This window comes from Mauremys mutica, chromosome 2 (assembly GCF_020497125.1).
Source record: "Mauremys mutica isolate MM-2020 ecotype Southern chromosome 2, ASM2049712v1, whole genome shotgun sequence".
NCBI lineage: Eukaryota > Metazoa > Chordata > Testudines > Geoemydidae > Mauremys > Mauremys mutica.
The window spans coordinates 99,413,109-99,435,148 of NC_059073.1; the positions used below are offsets into that span (position 1 = coordinate 99,413,109).

Below are 22,040 nucleotides of genomic sequence, written 5' to 3' on the forward strand. Positions count from 1 at the left end.
CCACACCAGTTGTACTCTAGCTAGTTTGCTAAAAACAGCAGTGAGGATGAGGCAGCACAGGCTGCACCAGCAAGTACATACATAGGGAGGTGTGGGGGTGAAGAAGGGGAAGCTTGGACACACCATGTTGAAGCCCGTGCTGCTGCATCATCACTGCTGGTTTTAGCAAGTTAGCTAGAGCACAGCTAGTGTGGGTACATCTACACAAGCGGCAAATCAATCCCACAGCTAGTGTAGACAAACCCTGACTTAAAAAGCAGGGCACAGAGATTGGCTGAAGGTCTCAGGACAGTAAGGGTCATTAATTATGTTTAATCAAGACAACAGAAGAGTTTCAAAAAGACAAGCTACCCTAATGGAGGACAGTCAATTCGTGTCAAAACATAGTAAGAATATTTAGGTCTGTATTGCACTAAGTTACATGAAATTTGAATAATCAGGGACCTCCCACGGATGTCCAAACTTAGTGACACAAAAAACAGTGAGGGAAAATAAAGCAAAAGTGGTCAGATCCTTATTATTTTTACAATCTACATTGTAGTAGCGCCAACAGGCACCAATCTATATTGGAGTCCATTATACTAGATGCTACATAAACAGTAAAATACAGTTCTTCCCTCAAAAAGCTTGCAATCTCATTTGAGCAGTATGCCATAAGTGAATGTGTGTTAATCTACACTGGAATTTTCAGTCATGCTTTAACTAGTGTTGATAACTACATATTAACTAACACAATTGGAATTTCTACCACAGACACTTCATGAACATTTGTTTCAGGACATGAACATTTGTTCCCAGTTGTGTTCATTTTCAAATATAGTTGTGTTAGCTAATACATTGTCAATTAACTACAAAATTCAAGTCTAAATAAATCCTATGACAAGCAAAAGGAGGAACCAGCATAAGGGAAACAAATAAGATCATGTGGTTAGCTACTGCACAACTTTTTGGTCTCTAATCTTGATATCAAATCACAGACAAGAAAGACACTTAGTATTTTTCCATTCTGAAAGATGAGAATGTTGTATAACTGCAAAAAAAATTGTTGTATTTTCCTTTACATTAAGATCTCTCAGGCAAAAAAAAAAGCAGACATAATAGAATAAAAAACAGAGACTAAAGCTCCAAACTGTGGTATACGAGACCCTGATCCTAAAAAGATTTCCTAAGGGAAAGCTTCTTGGGTTTTTTCCATTTACAGTTTGGTGTTTTTTGTTTTGTTTTAGTGTTCCTCTGGTCTGGGAGGTTTGAAGGCAGAAAAACTTATAAAAAATACTTTGAGATATATGTTAGAAATACATTAAAGTTTCAGTTTTCTTGAACCTGGAGGCAAGAATTTGGGCTGATGGGAAGAGTTGGGTTCTGAACTGACACAGGGAAGAATCGTCTGCCATTTTGTCTTATCTCTACAGGCGTACCAGATTCTTCAGTTGCAATGAACTTCCCATATTTGCTTAGGATACATACAAAACTGTCCCCTATTCAACACCCATATATTTTGGCCTGCTCAAATGAATATTACTTGCTCATCTATTCCACCCTCTACCTTGTTGAATTTTCTTCTCCTTGTGTAACATGACAATGTTGCAGTTTAAGTGTTCTTATGGTAAAGTAATCAACCTCAGCTCAACATAAACTGAGTTTTAAAAAAAGCTGCAGGTACCTGTAAAATTGGAATGATGGGATAGAGGGCCTCAATAAACTTGTTCCAGGTCAGTGCTGTCATCATCAATCGCCCCTGCAGGAGATACAGTAGAATAGCCTTGGCAGCAGAGTTCACCTGTTCAACAACAAAGAATAAAATAACGTAATAAAGGAAGAAGAAAGTGACTAGGTCAATTTGTTGATCCCACAGTATGAAATTAAGCTGTGCTTTCTAAAATAGGTTTTGAAGGAGAAAACACCTGTAATTAAATGTAATGCACTAGATTCTATTACTTGCTAGTTTAGTATTGTCTTCCACATTTGAGCTTAGATTGCAAAAGACCTTTACAGGAGACTACAGAGAGGGAACAAGCAAGGAGTTTCTTCTCCCTTACACAGTTTGTGCAAGGACTTGCAACCCTTAGTCTCTGAGCTCAGAGGGAATAATTCCCTCCATTCATCCCAAAAGGGCAAGAGGGGGAGGGGGTGAGGCCATTGTTCATTCCACAGAGCAGGTTGGTTGCACCAAAGGTAGCAGGCTCAACCATTCCAAATGATGGTTCAAAATTGAGTCAACTTGTACACATAGCCATGAGGGGAGGTATTGCTCTTCCTGAAACAACTCCTCTGCAACCAGTACATGTGGCAACACAACTCTGTACCACCTCCTATTTGCACTAGTGGTTAAATGCCACAATTAGACTCTAAGTTTTAATGCACTTCATATTCTTTTCAAAGACTAATGAATCTTTCCAAGCACTGAAAGTATTATTCATTAAGAGAAATTAGTGACTATGAACTCAGACACCTATTGGCCTCTTTCTTACTTTCCTTCAGTGTCTGGCTTTATATAACAAGTTCTCTCTCCCTTCTTATTTGACTGTACTTCTCTGGAACATTTAATTCTCAATCTGCCGTGACATACAGTTTTTTCCCCAGAGTGATTTAAAGCTATTTGCATGACCATTTGTCTTTCTTCAAGAAAACAGTCAAAATTACTTCTCATACACTACCAAAGATAGCAAGTTGTTTGTGTTTTTGAAACAAAGCAAGCTAAGGCAATGTCTGCCCTACAGACTTTTGATGGCATAACTACATCAGTCAGGGGTGTGATGAGTGTGATCGCTTATCAACACAGCTGTGCAGGCAGAAGTCTTTAGTGCAGACACAGCTAAACTGACAAAGCTGCATTTTTACTGGTACAGCTTGTTTTGGTTCTGTGGGGTGGTTTTACTATACACGCAACTTCCCCAGTAGACATGTTTTGCTGGCACAGTTTATCAGTAATTCTACACCAGTAAAGTGTACACATGGCCTAAGACCCAGATAACACTTGCAACAATCAACAATAACTATATTCGTTTCAAAGAGTTTAAGAGCTGAATGCTATTTTTGCTCTATGGCAACAAGGTTTATGTAGCAAAAGGTAGATACCCACTCCCTCCAAACAACAACAAAAACATTTAACTGCCATAGAGGATAACCATAACTCACTAACTTATCCTTCACAGACTGAGGTTCAGCCTAGGAAATTCTTAGACTCTAAATGGGAATCCAGGGATCTTCTGTTAAGTCACCCTGATGTTAAGTGCTTGAAAGCTTAAGCTGAAACTTAAATAACGAAGTGCATCAATATACCCAAACCCAAAGCGTAAGTCCAGATCTTATCTAAATGTATATATTTTATTAGAAGGATGCTTAGCAAGAGTGTCAGAATGCTACTTGTAGAACAGCATCAAATCAAGAGTGAGAGTGAGAGAGAGAGAGAGTGTGTGTGTGTGTGTGTGTTCCAAGTCCAATAATTTCCCCCCTTAGTTCAGCACAATTTAAATTATATTTCCAAAAGTAAAATTCAAATTGCCATGTGATTCTCATGTCATTATGCAAAATGAACTGAGTCATTTTTAAAGAAATATCTAAATAAGAGAAATCACAGAAAAGTAAAAAGCTTTGTTATCCGGCATGTTGGGGAAATAGGTGTGCTGGTTAGTCAAAAATTCGGATTAACAGAGAGTTATACTAATGAAGGGAGGGAGTTTGGGTGTGGGAGGGGGCTGGGGGTTGGTGAGTGAGATGAGGTGTGGGGTGCGAGCTCTGGGAGGGAGTTTGGGTGCAGGAAGGGGCTCAGTGCAGGGGATTGGGGCACGGGAGAGGTTTCAGGGTGTCGGATCCGGCTGGCACTCACCTCAGGTGGCTCCCTGGAAGCGGCAACATGTATCTGCTGCTCCAAAGCAGAGGCTCAGCCAGGCAGCTCTGCACACTGCCTCCGCCCAGAGGCGCCACCCCCGCAGCTCCCATTGGTGCGGTTCCTGGCCAATGGGAGCTGCAGAGCCAGTGCTCGGGGCAGGGCATTGGCAATGCACAGAGCCCTCATGGCTGTTTCTCTGCCTAGGAGCAGCAGGGATATGTCGCCGCTTCCAGGGAGCCACATGGAGCCAGGTAGGGAGCCTGCCAGACCCGTTCCAACCGGACTTTTAATGGATATCAAATTCCTGTTTCTAGAGCTTTCTGGTTGGTAAAGCGCCGGATAACACAGCTTTTAGTACTTGCTCTTTTACAGTATTAGAAAACCCATGCACAAAATGTATATATTCCAACAAAATTTTACTTAAGCCTCTTAAAGATATTAATCTTTGAAAGAATGCTTTTCAGCAAATTTGCAGCTAAAGAAAGCTGTTAAATGTTGCTTACATATAGCTTTAAGGGAATCCTTAACCATCGACAGACAACAGTACAAATCCAAATCTACTAGAAAGCAGGTACAACTACACTGATTTCAACTAAATTTCCAATTTATTTCAATTAATTTACACCAATTCTAAATTAAATTGAGGGAATGAATATAAATTATGAACCCAATCCTTCAAACATTTATACATGAAGTTTAACATGGGTAGTCTCTTTTCTTTTAACAGAACTATTCACATGCTTAAATTTAAGCAAACTTAAGAGTGTTTGATGAATCAGGACCTAAGATTATTTGCTATTAACGCAAATTCAAAGGGTACCCAAAATTTTAAAAAATATTGTCTTTATTCCTCAGAGGATATCCATTTACTACTTCACTAAACTTTATATGCGCTTCAAAGACTTTGTTAAGCTAGTACTTAGAGTATTATTTTACTAGTCAGGATAATAAGATTAAAAACAAAACAAAACATATTCCTCTTTACTGTATCTTCCCAATAAAATCAATGCATTAGAGAAGATTTTTATCTAGTAATATAAACCAGATTAATTTCATCTGTATGTTAATACATGTACAGGAAAGAATCCTTTGCACAGCTTTTCTGTATATACAGTTGTTCAGTATGCAAGAAACTAAGCAGTGAAATTATTAACTTTATTTCTCGGTTTATTATTACTTTCTCAGTAAAAAGTACTTTTAACTCTTTTGTTACAATTCCTGAAGAGAAGTTAAAATTATCTTTCCATCTCCCAAGACTGAAAACACCATTAACGATATTGAGATAGACCATTCCTTCATGCATAAATGCCAACCCATAAGATTTTTTTTAAATATTGTACCTCATTTTTGGACTCCTGGAGGCCAAATGCAGAGATTTCATATAAAACTTTTGGATGAAGAAGAAAGTGAACTCCATGACAAATTGAAGACACAGGTGTTGTGACATTATGGATACCCAAACATTCCTAGAAAAAAAGTAAATGGTTAATTTCAAAATTCAAGTAAGTTCCCATTTCTATACCTTATCTTGCAGATGCTACTTCTCACTCCAGGGATAAGGATTTGAGCGTACTATGCTAAAATGGCCCCAATTACCATGCAAAGTATAAGCATTCAGGAGCTACAGAATAAATGTTGGTGTTACTGTTGCTTCATAAATTTATATGCCAATACAAATATTTTATTCTTTACAGGTTGTTGCTTTTCCCCTTTCCTGCTGTGACAACTTGGTAACTCAATTCTCATTTGAGGTTAATTGGGCATTTCCTGAGCATTTCAAAGGACCAGTCCTGAAAGCGGAGTGCTACGGAAGTAGCCACATTTGCCTCCTCACTGAGAATCCCAAGCAAAGTAGGCTGTAGACTCTGATCCTTCATGAACTTTTTTTTTTTAAAAGGTTGAATGTCATTTCAAACTTTCTTGAATGGTCCATGTGAAATTCCTAAATATAAAACCAGAGGGGGGGGTTACTAAAAGAAGATTTAGTAAAAAGAATCAGATAAACTAAATATACAATATGCATCTCATCCAGTATGCATATATTTTCCCAAACTCTGCAGAAGCTAGATTAGACAAATATAACCCATGTATTAGAAAATATTGGGGGGGGGGGGAGGGAAAGAGAGAGAAGAAAGACCAAAGAAGAAATTCTGGCTCTTCTGAAGTCAATGGATTACTACCATCAACTACAATGGGCACGGAATTTCACCAAAATTCCTTAAAGGTACCCTACAAATGAAAAGATTGAATATTACTCTTTAAAATATATATATCATGACCTGGAAAAAAGTTTTTGTCCTTTTGTTGTTTGCATCAAAAATTAGATCTGGTCTATCTTAGATGATAGATAAGTGGAGAATTAGTAGGATTATAACATCACAGATACTATGAAAGTGAAAATAAAAAACAATTGAGAAGTTACCTGATTTTATTCAAACTCCTTAAACTTTTGTTTTTTGTGAATATATATTTAATGCAAACATTTGGGACAGGTTTTGGAGTGTGAAAAGTGATTAAAAATAATAGTTTGAATATTATTTGTATTGTGGTAATGCCTAGATACCTAAGTCACAGACAAGGACCACAGGCTAGGCACTGTGCAAAGGGAAGACAAAGATCTCTCTGGGGCAGGAACTGAGGGGTTTTTTGTTTGAGTCTAAAGGATTTCCATCTGTTTACAAGTACAATGGATGTTTGATTTTTAACTTCTGTCTGTGAAACTCAACTAATGTTCTTTCTATTTTATGCATCAGCCCCAGTAACGCAAATATTATAAGTTAAATGAACCACTCAGGCCTGGTCTACACTAGGACTTTAAATCGAATTTAGCAGCGTTAATTCGAACTAACCGCTCAACCGTCCACACCAGGAAGCCATTTAATTCGAACTAGAGGGCTCTTTAGTTCGAATTTGGTACTCCACCCCGCCAGGTGGAGGAACGCTAAATTCGACATGGCTAGTTCGAATTAGGCTAGGTGTGGATGGAAATCGAACTTAGTAGCTCCGGGAGCTATCCCACAGTGCACCACTCTGTTGACGCTCTGGACAGCAGTCCGAGCTTCGATACTCTGACCAGCCACACAGGAAACGACCCGGGAAAATTTGAATTCCTTTTCCTTTCTGGACAGTTAGAATCTCATTTTGTGGTTGGACATCGGGGCGAGCTCAGCAGCACCGGCAGCAATGCAGAGCTCTCCAGCAGAGGAGTTCATGTAATCTCTGAATAGAAAGAGGGACCCGGCATAGACTGACCGGGAACTCTCCGATCTGATCGGTGTGGGGGGCGAGGAGTCTGTGCTTTCGGAGCTGCGCTCCAAAACACGGAATGCAAAGACCTACGAGAAGGTCTCCAAAGCCATGATACAGACAGAGGATACAGGCGGGATGCAACACAGCGCCGCGTGAAAATCAAGGACCCCAGACAAGGCTACCAAAAAATCAAAGCGGCCAACGGATGCTACGGAGCCTGCCACCACTGCCCCACCAGTGACCATGGACTGTGATGATGGGACAGTGTCGACGGACAGTTCCTAGACGATGTTCACGGACGGGGAAGATGAGGAAGGGTTTGTGGAGGACGAGGCAGGCGATAGCGCTTACAACGCTGGTGTCCCCGACAGCCAGGATCTCTTCATCACCGTCACGGAGATCCCCTACCAACCCTCCCCGGCCATGAACCCGGATCCTGAATCAGGGGTAGGAGCAGTCGGTAAGTGCTTTAACCATGTTAACTTTTATTCTTAATATAACAGGAATCTGAAGTGTGTGAAAAGGAGGTCTCTCTATATATTGTGATAGAACAGAAATCCTCCTGGGAGATCTCCACGAAGCTCTCCTGCTGTTAATCGATAAGCATCAGCAGGAGGTTCCTGGGGAGAGCTGCCTTATTGGGTGCTCCGTGATAGCCTCGCGCGGAAAAGTGTGCTTTCATGCGGTATTCAGGGAGCACTGCCTCCCTGAGCATGGCTGCATAGGTCCGTGGTTCGTGCTAGATTTCACGCAGCATGCGCTCTCTATCTCCTTCAGTGCCCGTCCTCACGGTTATCTCGCTCGGAGACTCCTGAATCTAAGTAGGGGAATTACTGTAATGTTACGCCTGGTCCAAAGTATTTTTAAAAAATCTCCGGACAGACGGCATAGCACAGACTCAGCACGCAGCTGTGTGACGAGCGTAACGGAAAGCCAAAGAATCAAATCGACGCTCATGGAGGGAGGGGGGAACGAGGACGCAAGGTATCCCACAGTTCCTGCTGTCTCCGAAAAGCATTTGCATTCTTGGCTGATCTCCAAATGCTTCTAGGGTCAAACACAGTGTCCCCGCGGTGGGTCGGGGCATAGCTCGGCAATTTACGCACCCCCCCCCCGACCCCACAGCCCAGAAGTTAAAGGGAAAACAATCCTCTGTTGACTCTTTTACATGTCACCGTATCTGTACTGAATGCTGCAGATAGACGCGCTGCTGCAGCACTCAACAACAACATCCTTGCTCCCCCCCACGCTATGGATGGCTGATGGTACAAAATGATGGAAATCCATCCTCAATCATCAGCCTATTGGCACATGGGGCAGTGCAAAAGGGCTGGTAACCATACCAACTTGCTTGGGGACAGGTCGATCAAGGTTGCCTGGTCCTAATTTTTCATGGTAGATGGTACAGTATGGCTGGTAACCGTCCTCATCATTGCAACAGGGGGCTGAGCTCCCATCAGCCCCCACCCTTCATTGTAAAGAAAAGATTCAATTGCCCCTGGACTTAGCAGAGGGATGATTGGCTCCCTCCTCCACACCCCTTAATGTCATCTCTGGACTATCATTGCAGCTGGAGGCTTCCTTCCACTCATTTCTCACAAACGACTACCTGTGTCTTATTCATGCATTCTATATTACTTCATCACACAAGTGGGGGGACACTGGTATTGGAACCCAGGAAGGCTGGGGGAAGAACGGAATGAACAGCTGGGGTTGTTTCAGGAGCACACTCTGTGAATAGCATTCAGCTCAAAATTTATGCATGATTGGCCAGAGAGGCAGCTGTGCTCTCTGGTTCTATGATACAGTGGTTCTCTAGTACAGTTGCCCATATTCTAGGCAGGACTGATTCTATTTTTAGATACCCAAAAAGGAGGGATTGACTCGGGGAGTCATTCCCAAATTTTGCTTTTTGCGCCCCTGGCTGATTGGCCAGGGGCACTTATGACAGCACCAAATGGCGCAGTGCAAAAGGACAGGTAACCATGACCATCTTATTACCATCTTCTTACCAGTTCATGGTATGGTAGACGGTACAGTATGCCTGGTAACCATCGCTGCTGTCATGCAAAAGCAAAAGCATGCTGCTGTGTAGCGCTGCTGGTCCGCCTCTGTCAGCGGCATCTAGTACACATACGGGTGACATACACAAAAGGCAAAATAGGGTCCATTGTTGCCACGCTATGGCGTTGTGCCAGGGCATTTCATGGAAAACGTGCTCAAAATGATTGTCTGCCGTTGCTTTCCCGGAGGAAGGAATGACTGGCGACATTTACCCAGAATCCACCGCGCAAATGATTTGTGCAACAGCAGGCACAGGGGTCTCAACAAAAAATTCACAGAGACAGCCTAGACTCAGTTAATTGTTCGCAAAAAAGTATCTTTGCAAGGAATTCACTCCCTGTTTCCCATCTCACAGCTTCCACTGTCTCCAGACCTTCCACAGCATCCCCCTCGCAGAGGCTGGCGAAGATTAGGCGGCGAAAGAAAAAGACAAGGGACACGATTTTCGAGGAATGTGTCGGCTGCTACCTAGCCGAGGCGGACCAGCAGAGGCAGTGGAGGGAGAAAGTCTCTCTGTACCAGCGCTCACACAGCGAATGGGAGGAGAGGTGGCGTGAACACCACAAGCAGGCGACTCAAGCAATGCTTGTACTAGTGAGGGAGCAAACGGACACGCTCCGGCGACTTGTGTATGTTCTGCAGGACCGCTGCAGGACAGAGCCCCCGGCAGTATCTCTGCAACCGCCCTCCCCCGCCACAAAGTCACATACCCCCCTCACCCTAAATAACCAGGAGGATGCCCGCCCTGGGCCGTGAATACTGTCACTGCACCCCAGCAGAGTGCTCAAGTAACCAAAAGCTCTCAATCCCATACGTTTGCATAAGTCCTTCCCTTCCGGACTCAAACAAGTCCCAATCCCAGTCACATCCCATAACTGTGTACTTAAGTAATAAAAATACTTTGCTGTTAAGTACTGTTTCCGTCATGTTTTTTCACTGAAGACTGTGTTTGAATGGGGTGCGTGGGGAAGTGCATTGCTAATTGCATAGGACAGGCACCTTTCCCAGGGTACAGACACGGGGCCGGGATCAGCAGCGGGTCACACACACAGTGCAGTCAGTAGGCAACCTGGTCGGTTTTTTGGAGGTGGTTTCCAGGTTCTGTGTGGGCGGTGGGGATGTGACTTTTTAGCGGGGGAGGGCGGTTACAGATTCTTATACAGCGGTCCTTGTCCTGGACCGCTGAGTCACGCAGCAGAGGAATCTGTATCCGTCCTCCTCCGCCACAAGGGCCACATAGCCCCCCGCCACACAGAATCCCAAAAAGGAGGGATGGCAGGCTCCGTTGAAACAAGCAGTCCGGCAATGCGGACCGCTGTAGGAGCAGGAGCCTGTCATTCCTTGAGTTTAGAGGCGGTCTTTACATCAGCGCACACCCTACCCACCACAGTCTGCGTTCCAGTTTCAACCCTTTTAACGAAAAGTCATGAATAAAGAAACCTCTCCTCAGTAACAGTGTGACATGTATTTTATTTTTTACACGTGTCTTGGAAGAGTGGGGGAAACGGGGAGAACGGGGTATTGAACCGAAGAGGAGAGTCAACAGTAACTGGGTAAAGAAACAGGGGCAGGTTCAGCTTCTCTGTAAAGAAACTGAACAGTCACAGGTCACGCTGCTCGCTGGTATTTGAAGAGTTCCTTGTCGCTGTCCCAGGCGCCTGTATAGGGCTTCATGAGCAAGTGCATTAGCGGGCAGGCTGGGTCACCGAGGATCACTATAGGCAAATGCACATCCACAACAGTTATTTCGTGGTACGGGAAGAAACTACCTTCCAGCAGGCGTCTGAGCAGCCCACAGTTCCTGAGAACACACGCATCAGGAACCTTGCCCGGCCATCCGACGTTCATGTTGGTAAAACGTCCCCTATGGTCCCCCAGTGCTTGCAGAACCATTGAAAAGTAGCCCAATTTCTCAGCAGCTGAATGTGGAAGAGGTGGACGATAAAGTGCGAGGAGGAGAAAACGGCAAGGAGCGCAGCGGGCTCCATGCTTGCAGTGCTGTGCCGTCCACGCTGTCACTGACCAGAAAAGTGCACGAACAGATTGCCCGCAGGCGCTTTCAGGGAGGGAGGGAGTGAGGGCGTGATTGACGGTTCAATGACGACAGTTACCCAAAACCACCCTCGACACATTTTTTCCCCCAGCAGGCATTGGGGGCTCTACCCAGCATTCCAATGGGCAGCGGGGAGTGCGGGAACTGTGGGATAGCTTCCCACAGTGCACCGCTTCCAAAGTCGACGCTGGCCCCGTGAATGTGGACTCTGAAATTCGAATTAGTGTATTTAGTATGGATACACAAATTCGACTTCATAAGGTCGAATCCACAAATTCGAACTAAGTTGATTCGAAATAGCCTTGTAGTGTAGACAAGGCCTAAGTGACACACATGTACAACCTTCAGTTGGATTGCACAAATATAAATGACTGAAATTTAGGAAAACAATTCTGTTCATAAAGGAAAAAAATCCATAATTCTCTCTGCCCGTTGTTTGTTGTTTTGGAAGAGTTAACATTTAGACAGAATCGTAAAAAGTAGTAAAAATATATTTGTCACTAAAGTGAACAAATACAACTCTGAATACAAGCAGGAAGTAAGCTTTTAGTAAGAAGTTGCCATTTCTACTTAATCACTTTTCAGAATACAGCTACGTTTTAAGGAAATCACAACTCTATCCCGTTGGCTAAAGGACAAGAAACTCCTTATCAAGCCACATGTATGAGTCATCCATAAAACATATCCACAGAAAAATGAAGAGATAAGATTTAATATTCCTGATATTTTTAAAGTCAAAATTAGGTACAAACACGTAAACAAAAAGGTTGACTTGTCTTAAATTAAACACTTTAAACAGGGTATTTCAGTCATAAAGAAGAAAAAACACAAACGAATTTATGTTGTTTTTTCAGGTCATTTATTAGTCTAAAGAGATCCTTCCTCAATTACTTGAATATAGATTCACAAAATATGTTTGTGTCTTTATTAATACTTTCAGTAAACTTTTTATATAAATAAACCTTTCCTAGAAGAGCTGTCAACTCAAATTACATTGCACTAATGCACAAGGACCAAGAAGTGAAAATGATCAGAAACAAAAGTGAACTTAGCCAGTCTAGCTTCAGTGTCCAAGCTAATTAGACTGCATAACTCATTTGTGATCTAAAATTAATTTAAATATCACATTTTAATCTGTTATACGGGAGATAAAATTAATGAGATGCAGGCTACTGAGAGGGTTTTTGGAAAAACCTAAACACATTATTTTCATTTTTCAAACAATATGAATCCCAGACACTATGAACCCCTGCCACTATATGTAGTATGATTTATAGCCAAACCAGTTAAACTTTACTCTTTTACAAGTAAAAGATCAGTCTTCAAATCCAGACCAATATATAGCAGACTGGAAACAGACTAAGCTGTAAAACCACTGATAAATGACCAAAAAAAAAATCCACATTTTCTTCAAAGAAAACATTACAAAACCCATATGTAGCTCTAACCTTAACAATTTCCAGACAGCAATGGTAAGCTTCAGTTTTTATATTCAGCAGAGGATGGGACAACAGATGGAGAAGCACCTTCTGACTCTCTGCCTGCAGCAATGGGTTAGCCTGGGCAGACTTCCAGCTACAAGTGGAAACAGTTAAATATCCAAGATAAATTAGCTGCTATACAGTTTGTTGTACCATATTGATAAACATGCTTGTTTTACAGAGTAAGACATGGAGGACTTCTGCAAAATTTATCATGACATCCAGTGTACTGCAGGGCACACATGCAACATTCCTTCTAAAGTACAGCTGGTCATCATCTTGAAGAGGAAATGACTCAATAGACAGAGTTCAGAGGTCATTTTGAATTTTCCTCCAACATTGTAAAACTGCAACTTATTATACTGATATTCACATTTGTGAACATTTCATTTAAGTTTACCTTGATATAATGTGGCACTACAGATGATCAGACTAGCAATCCTGGTTGGGGAATTTGAAAAATGTATAAATATTGTGATATTTTTCATATTTTAGTTATCATGTTTAAGTTGTATAAATCTGGCACATGATCAAAACAATGTACATATAAGTGAGCCAACATAACTAAAACCACAAAGTCGATGTCAAGATTGCAATGTATACTGAAAAAAGGAGCACAACTTTAAGTGATTGCTTAGCACTAATAGGTAGGGCAAATCCACTTGCAGTAATAAACATTTAAATCAATTACTTGAATATAGATTCAAAATATGTTTGTGCCTTTATTAATACTTTCAGTAAACTTTTTCTATAAGTGAACCTTTCCTAAAACAGCTAACAGCTCAAATTACATTGCACTAATACACAAGGACCAAGAAGTGAAAATGACCAGAAACAAAAGTGAATCTGGCAGTCTATACTTCTCAAGATTGCAATGGATACTGAAAAAAGGATCACAACTTTAAGTGATTCCTTAGTACTAATAGGTAGTGGCAAATCCACTAGCAGTAATAAACATTTATCAGATATAAACCTAATTAGCGGCAGAAAAGAGAGGACTGGAATTCACATTTTCTGTCAGGCAGCATGAAGAGAAATGTCTCTTCGGACTATAAAATGTGTTGTTTCCTGCCTGCTCACAATTGTCAGAAACCACAGTTTTTCAAATGAACTACATATGTGAAAATGAAAAGAATCATGGGCAGAAGGTGAATCCTGGGCTCAGGGAGGCTAGTCCCCAGCCTGGTCCACCCCTTCTGCTCAAGATCCCACCCCTCCCACCAGAACCCCACCCCCAGCCCTGGACCACCTGAGTGCCCCAAGCGGGTGGCACCCTTCCAAGCCCCGGAGCGCCAGGTGGGTGGCATGTCCCCCCACCCACAAGCCTCGGAGCGCTAGGCGGGAAGCGCCCCCACAAGCCCTGGAGCGCTAGGCGGGCAGCCAGAGGACTCCCCCCCGCCCTCAAGACTCGGAACGCTGGGCGGGTGGGCAGCGCAAGCACCAGCGCCCGTTGCCCAGAGCCCCTGGCCGGCACCAGCCTCAACCCGGGGCTCCAGCCATGGGGTAGAGCTGCAGAGCGCCAACAGGAAGCAGGAGGCGGTCAGTGGGGCAGAGCGTGAGCAGGACCACACAAGGCACAGCATCCCCCAGTCTTTGATACCTGCTGGCCATGAAAAGAATTTTGGAGTATAATTAGCCACCTGAGATTTGAATTTCATACCAAGACTACAATGCAGAATCCCCTTTTCAGGAACCACAGACTAGCAGAGATATTTACCTATTGTACGTTTAAAAGAGATATTTGGTAAATAAGCTCCCATTGGAATTTACAACACAAGAAAGAGTTTCCTTTAGAAATTATGCTAGAAGAACAACTGCAGTGTAAAAAAAAAAAAATATCCAAAATTGCAATCAGAGCAGAAGTCAGCCAAAAGGGGAAGGAGGGACAACAACCCAGGAGCGAGAAAGTTTACCAGAAAAGTTTTAAGGGCTACTCCCCAAATTCCTCATTATCACATTTAAGCTTCAAAAGCAAAATTATGCCAGGTTGTCCTTAAACAAGTCTCCTTAAAGTTACTTTCTAATCTGTTTTCAAATAATGTCAGAGTTAAAATGGTGGCTTCAACCTTCAAATATATTTGAAATGCCTTTAAAAAAAAATCCAAATGCTCTACCCCTTTTTGTAATTAGTTTAGTGACAAAACTTTGCACAGCTCTTTTCTTTTAAGATATGGCTGGATAAATTAATGATGGGAACAAGACCGTAATCTAGAACGAGTAAAGATCCCACACTTCACCTGCAACATATGGGAGACAGTACTTCTATACAAAGAAAACAGTGTACTTCCTCAAACAGTAATGATTTAAAATAATAATTTATTTACATATTCAAGCAAATGTGGATGATTTCCTGAAGCATGGGAAAGTGCTGATGATAAGGAAGACTATTTAGGGCCTGATTTGCCAATTCCACTAGTTCAAAGAAATTTTTTTCTCCCTAAAAGAAAATAAAAAAAATAAAAGGCAATTATTAATGTTAATTTAAAAAATAAGCTACTTCTATACATTCTGAGTACTAGAAAATTCTGTGGAATCCACCAATTACCAGGCTCAATCTCTCTCTGCAATGAAAATAACACTATTCCATGTGGTTAACCAGGATAACAAGTTACAGTTACTATTAAATACTTTTAAAACAAATTACAACAATGTGATCAATTGTCCATGTTAGCGAGTACAAATGCCCATATTTAGGGCTTGATCTTGTGGGCTGCTAAATACCTCGCAGGTGCTGAACTTCCTCAATTCCCATTAATGTCAATACGAACAGCGGGTGCCCAGCATTTTGCGGCATTAGGACCATAACACATCAGAGCATCTCAAAATATTCTTGAGTCCTTAATATTTAAGCTATTTTAATAATGAAATATGCCCTTCAAGACAACAGTAAAGATCAATGTGTGTTTTCTTAACTGGGGGTCTATAAAGTATTACACTGTTAATCCAGATTATCTGTACTAGAACTAACTTTATTAATCTCATCAAAACAAAATATTATATTTCTGTACATTTGTAAAGGCTAATCCTTTAGAGTTAGGTATTAAATATGAACCATTTAAACTTTAATTTTAAGAGCTAGTTAAGTTGGATGTTAAGTACAAGGACATAAATTCAGTTTCTGAATCTGTGTATGTAACTGGTGAATGAACTCTGCATTCTAGCCACATGATGATACTTCTGTCCAGAAATAAGATTAGACTTCTTTGGTACTGTGCCTGATGTAACCTCTCTCTATTGGCTTTATTAACAGAACAAGGAATGTAGTAGTCTGTACAAACAGGAACAACTTTACACTGGGTCATGGAAGAGGACATGTTAGTACCACACTGGAATCATTTAATACTATAAAACACATTTATGTCCTTAACAAGGAGACAAGGAATAGAGTACCTAATGGAGTAAATGTCCATAGAACACATGAAGACAACAATGATCTCTCTCTCAAAATTAGCAGCATAATGAGTGTCCAAAGGTCTTTACCTAGTTGTTAGTGCCATCTTATCTGGACTGCTTGGAATATAAAATGTTCTAAGTTATTTCAAATAGTGCACAATTACTTTACAGCATTTTTTCCTTTAAAATATACTACTCTTACTTTCATACCTTTCTGCTTATAAATTCACACAGCAATACCCCCTTAGTTTTTCCTCCTGCATTTGCCAGATTTTCTCAACTTTGTGGTTAATATTAAGTGAAACTGATTGTTACCCTCATGTCAGACAAGTACACATATCAACACAGAACAATCAATATTCTCATACCCAAGTATTTTGGTCTCTAGTTTTTTGTTTGTTTTTAATTTTCAAAAGGCTTTTCAGAATAGTTTGTATACCAGAATTCAATACCTCCTTGTGGACATCCATCATAAAGTTACAGGTGCACTCAATTGAATGAACAGCCTCTGCAGCTTGTTTATAAATACTGTAGTTCTCAGAATTCATCTGCTCCAAAAAGGCTGCCACCGACTCATGAATACTTGGATATTCCAAGGAGAATGGCATGTCCAAGGAAAGAAGAAATAAAGCAGTCACCAAGCTCTCTGGTAACACTTTGCTGGCCTTGAGAAAAGTTGAGCGGGGGGAAAAAATATATAAACATTAGCTATTAAATTCAACTTTTGAATTATTTAACAAGTGCAATCCTCAATGCTGCTATTTAGTATTTTTAAAAAGATAGAAGTTCTGAAAAGTGACTTCCAAATTATACAAGTTTGAGAAGATCATCTGCTGCAGATGGAGACCTTTTAGGAAAAACTGAGGGGAACCTATAGGTGCAAGTCTGTGCTGAAGTAATAGATATATATGTATAGTCCAGCATGGGACTGGATCCTCCACTAATTTGTTAAATTTTGTCCAATGGGTAACCACCAGATGGTAACACAGACTCAATTATTTCTGTAGCCTCTTGTCCTTGATAATGTTATCATTACAGGTATCTTTATAATCCCTAAAATACTTGCAGCTTTACATTTGCATGATGTTGCAACATATTACCAGATGAGAACTTGTTCTGACTACAATAAGTGGTAACTCAGCAGAAATTAGTAATTCAGAATCTGAAAGCTACATTGCTCAACTCCTGTCAATACACAAGATAAAAAATAAACAAAAAACCATTTGCTGAACACAAAATGATAGTAATGAAAATAGTGTTTATACAAAAACTGATATAAATGTACATTTTTTAGGGACTGAGAGAAGGCATATACATTAAATAGTACAATATAATTCATGGTAAATCATATTTGTATCAGTTAAATGATCCTCCTAGACAATGAATGTTAAGTTCCAAAACTTCTGAAAAAAAAACAAAAAAGTTACACTGCAGAGCAAAGCAGTGAAAAATTGTTTAAATAGAGACAAATCATTAAATATAAACCAAAAACTTCCCAGGGTTTCTAAAGACTCCACTCCTAAATAGAGCTCCAATTTTTTAGACTGTCTACAATTTATAGATAATTGCAGGGCTGTTTATCATGATGTAATTATTCATAGCAAACAGTAAAAGTTTAAGGTTACTGCAAAATATAAGGTATTATCATGGCATATAATGGTCCAGGCATCAGCAAAAGTTCAAGTATCTTAATATATACAGCAAGTGAAGCAAAAATAATTCTATCTGATCAGTGTTCAATTTGCTATTAACCAGCAGAGGGCAGCATAGTCTCGCAAACCAAACAACTCTTGGAATAGATTGAAAAACACGGCAGTGATAAAATTATGCTTTTGTATAAGTATCCTTTTAATAGACTTACCCAGTTAGTCCATCTAAGCAAATAAACCTTTTGTAAGCCAATCACACAATTAGGTCAATTAAAATCTGTTTCCTGCATAACCTAATCTACTGATCTAATATGATCCCAGGTACGGTATTTGGAAATGATGCATCTATAATCAATTCACAGTGCTAGTGGCAGTCACGATGAATTAAAGAATCTTCAAGAGTAAGTACTATTTACGTGATAATGCTGCTCCACCCTACATTCCAATGGCCAACTGCCAAAAGACCATTAACAATATTCAGTTCATTACTAACTTTGTTCCCCCTCACCTTTTCTACAGGGAGAAGTGTTTGCAATAGTCGCACGGTGAAAAGTGAAATGCTAATAAATGCCATTCTGTGGTGCACTAACATCAGCTCAGGCTGCTCTGAGTTGATGTTACTTTTGTGGTAGGATATGGTTTCTCCAAGTGAACCCAGGACCATAAGCAGCTTATCTTTCTGCAAGTGAAAACAAAAAGATACAATATAAATTCCTATCAACAGAAAGCATCATCACCAATCACTCTCTATTATAGCAGTACCTTTACAAGAACAAAAGTGAAATATTTATATAAGTACCACAACTAAGCAAAGTGTCAACATTCTATTATTATTCTTTATATTATTCAGAAATATAACACAAGTTGAACTGTATTTTGGCATTTAAGCAGAAACGTGCTGAAACGTTCTAGAACATTTCTTAGAGATTCTGTACACTAGTTTGGGGATTTGAGGGGTTTTTTTGTTTGTTTTATTTTATGTTTTAAAGAAAAATAATCTAATTAGTATTTCATCCATCCTGTTTATTGTCTATCACTCTGTAATATTTGAATAAACACATTTTGAAGTCTGTTTCAATACTAGAAACATTAGGATCTAATTTAAATCTATGAATGTCTGTTTTATCCTAGTAAGTAAAAAAGGGAGTCTTGAGAACATCAGAAGTTTCTGTTATGTCTGCTAGCCCTACCAGGAAACAATAAGCGATTTCTAGAACTGCTTAGAAGTCTAGCGCAGAAGAGGAATGGATAGAATCACTGGTGAATGGAGATCACTACCAAATGAAATCAGCTCTTTGGATGTTGAGAGAGAAAGGAATGGATTGAACTATGAACTGTTAGTAAAGCTTGGTTTGCTAGAATCTGTAAGGTGGGAACGGTATCTGATACCTAGCTATATAACTGAACCGAACAATAATTCTTCCAAAGTAAACACTGTCCAGAGTTATTATATAGCCAGATGAAAAGGATTCATACTCATCTGAAAAAAATACAGAAAATTTATTTCTCCTTGCCTCACTAATACAGTAGCTTAACTTACTGGTTTAGGAACATAAGAAGAGTATTTTTACTCAGTGGTAGACTCAAGAATTATTACTCCTAAAAAACAGTCACATCCCTGCTAGTGATACAAATAGTTGAACCTGTGACAATTCATAGTATCAGCCCCCCCTATTTCCCAATAAATTAGATTCACATTACAGACTTGGAAGAGGAAAACAGCACACTAATTAAATCCACATTACAAAAAATTGGGAAGCATTCCAAACACCAATGAGAACAGAAACACAACAACAAAAAAAGACAGAGAGAACAGAAACATGGGTAGAGGACAAAAGTAGGCATTGAAGCATCCCCTACTAGTTCTTGAAGGGATTACCGAAATCAATTTTCTCTTCTAGAGAATCTGAAATAAGAAAAAAAAAATAGGATCCCTTTTCGCAGAGCTGTCAAGCTGTGACTAAAACAAGGAAAATACAAAAGACCAAGTGCCCAGGAAATTTATAAGCATTTCTGGGTCACAAGAGACACTCCCTCAGAACTAATCCAAAACAAAGACTCTTATAGACCCATACACTTGTAAGGCCAGGAGGGACTATCATAATTCAACTAGCCTGACATCCTGCACATTGCAGGCCACAGAACCTCACCATCCAATCCTCTAGTAGGTCCATAACCTCTGGTTGAGTTACTGAAGTCCTCAAAACTTGATTTATAAAAGACTTCAAGTCACCATTTACTTTTCAAGAAGCGAAGCCTAATAGATTTATTTAGCATACACCATTAAAAAAAAATCCTGGTAAAAGACAAAGATGTTTCATTTGATGTAGCACTAAAATAGAGAATCAAGCTAAACAGTTGGTCTCCCAAAATCATCTTCTCAGGTCCAACTACAATGATAGGAATGAGACAGTTCCCCCACCACAAATCTTTTTGTTCCCCTATTCTGCAGGCTCAGTTTCATATTTCCTAACTAGGAAACCCCTACTGGAACTTAAACCAAATCAAAACTCCAACATGAAATTTAACATGCCTGGCTCTTTTTAGTCAGCAAAGATTCAGGATTTGATGCTGGCAGTTCAGATAAGAAGTGATCTCGCGGATGTGTGTAAAGAAATATTTGTTCCCACTGTATTATCTGTCTCTCTCACATGAGCAAATTCATCCAAGTCAAATAATATCTAGTCAAAGGATTAAAACTAGTTGGATATCAAATCTCCAATAAGGAAACTTCAGAATAGACTTAATATTGCTCAATTATAACTGTGCTTGCAAGACTGAAAACATTAGCTTCCAGGAGGTTAAAGCAATGGGAAATCTGCCATTCACTGACTTGATCCTGTAAATAATTATTTACAGCCATGTTACCATCACTTAGTGTCAGATGTTTTAAATTTTATAAAATTATTAAGAGGTGAATGCTACAATAGCAGCATTTCACAACTGTTGACATTTTTACAGATAAAGGCAAAGCTCTGTGCACTCAATTGAAAACTAAATTCAAACTCTATGACAAGGCCCTGATTTCTGCAATATTTTGAGTATCAACTGATTAAATCAACTTTGAGTAAATTTTTTTTTAAAAGGTGTTACTGGGTCAGATATGAAAATAACCATCAGTACAGTATTCCATATTTGGATGTTAATTTTAAATTTTATTCTGCTGCAAGTCTTTAGTGTGCTGCACATTTTTGTCATAAGTCATATTATAAAAGTGGTCAGAGAAAGATAGATGATTCATCATCCTATTAGCAAACAGCTAGGAGTTTTGATATCCAAGGGCATTTGGGGTTGTGGGACAAGCACATAATATTAATAGAAATATCTAGATAATCAGCATTTAAATAGTTAATTTCAACATCATTAGCTTTCAGAATGAACTCAGGGGTGAGTAAGCTAGTTCACACATTTCAGAGCTGTTACTTCACGCTGTCAACCTATTCAGGAAGAATATTGCCCTGGGGTCACATTTGGACAGTTCTCTTTGCAATTATAAAAACTAAGAATTTAAAAAAGAAGAAAGTTTAGACTTTGGAAAACAACTCTGCAGCAAAAGGATATACAAATCACAGCCAATTTTATATAAAATGACAACATGCATGTTTCCAGCATGTAAACATTATTAATGCACCCTTTACTCTAGGCCAGGGGTTAGCAACCTCTGGCACGCGGCTCGCCAGGGTAAGCACCTTGGCGGGCCGGGCCAGTTTGTTTACCTGCCGCATCGGCAGGTTCGGCAGACCATGGATCCCACTGGCCACGGTTCACCGTCACATGCCAATGGGGGCGGCAGGAAGGGGCGAGGGATGTGGGCATCCGACAAAGTGGGTATTCACCCACGAAAGCTCATGCTCCAATACGTTTGTTAGTCTATAAGGTGCCACAGAACTCTTTGCGCTTTTAGTATGGTTTTAGACATTTAAATTTAGTTCAATTTCATTCACCTATATGGCAGTTTGCTAATACTATGCACATGGCAATTTAACTGTTTCTAATTAATCTTTTAAGTCCTTAATCTATTTACATACACCAGATGAAGTCATGCCTCTCCTAGAAGGATCTTTACACTTTCCTATATAGTTCAACAAACCAGCAGAAGTGTTTGAACATCTTGATCTATTTAAACATTAAAAGCAAAATTACTGGCATTGACCAGATCTTAAATAAATGCTTTAACCTTTAAAGTAACAAAATCAATTTGTTATATTCTAAGAGGACAGCACTTAAAATTATGTAACAATTAACTTCCTGAAACTACTTCATTTAATTGATCAGTCTGATAATCACAGCAATCATAGTAAAATTTTCCTAGTTCAAAC

At 40.0% G+C, this 22,040-nt stretch overlaps 1 protein-coding gene across 5 annotated transcripts in view; it reads right to left on the reverse strand.

The window, feature by feature from the left end:
• Nucleotides 1-22,040, reverse strand: part of RTTN (rotatin) — a 175,401-nt gene that overhangs the window by 127,066 nt on the left and 26,295 nt on the right. For all 5 annotated transcript variants that reach the window (XM_045006473.1, XM_045006474.1, XM_045006472.1 and 2 more), the window contains 6 exons: nucleotides 18,230-18,400; nucleotides 16,525-16,737; nucleotides 15,004-15,116; nucleotides 12,647-12,773; nucleotides 5,173-5,298; nucleotides 1,664-1,780 (listed from right to left, as the gene is read on the reverse strand). In XM_045006473.1, coding sequence (XP_044862408.1) covers nucleotides 1,664-1,780; nucleotides 5,173-5,298; nucleotides 12,647-12,773; nucleotides 15,004-15,116; nucleotides 16,525-16,737; nucleotides 18,230-18,400 — 867 coding nt within the window. The remainder of the gene's footprint in view (nucleotides 1-1,663; nucleotides 1,781-5,172; nucleotides 5,299-12,646; nucleotides 12,774-15,003; nucleotides 15,117-16,524; nucleotides 16,738-18,229; nucleotides 18,401-22,040) is intronic.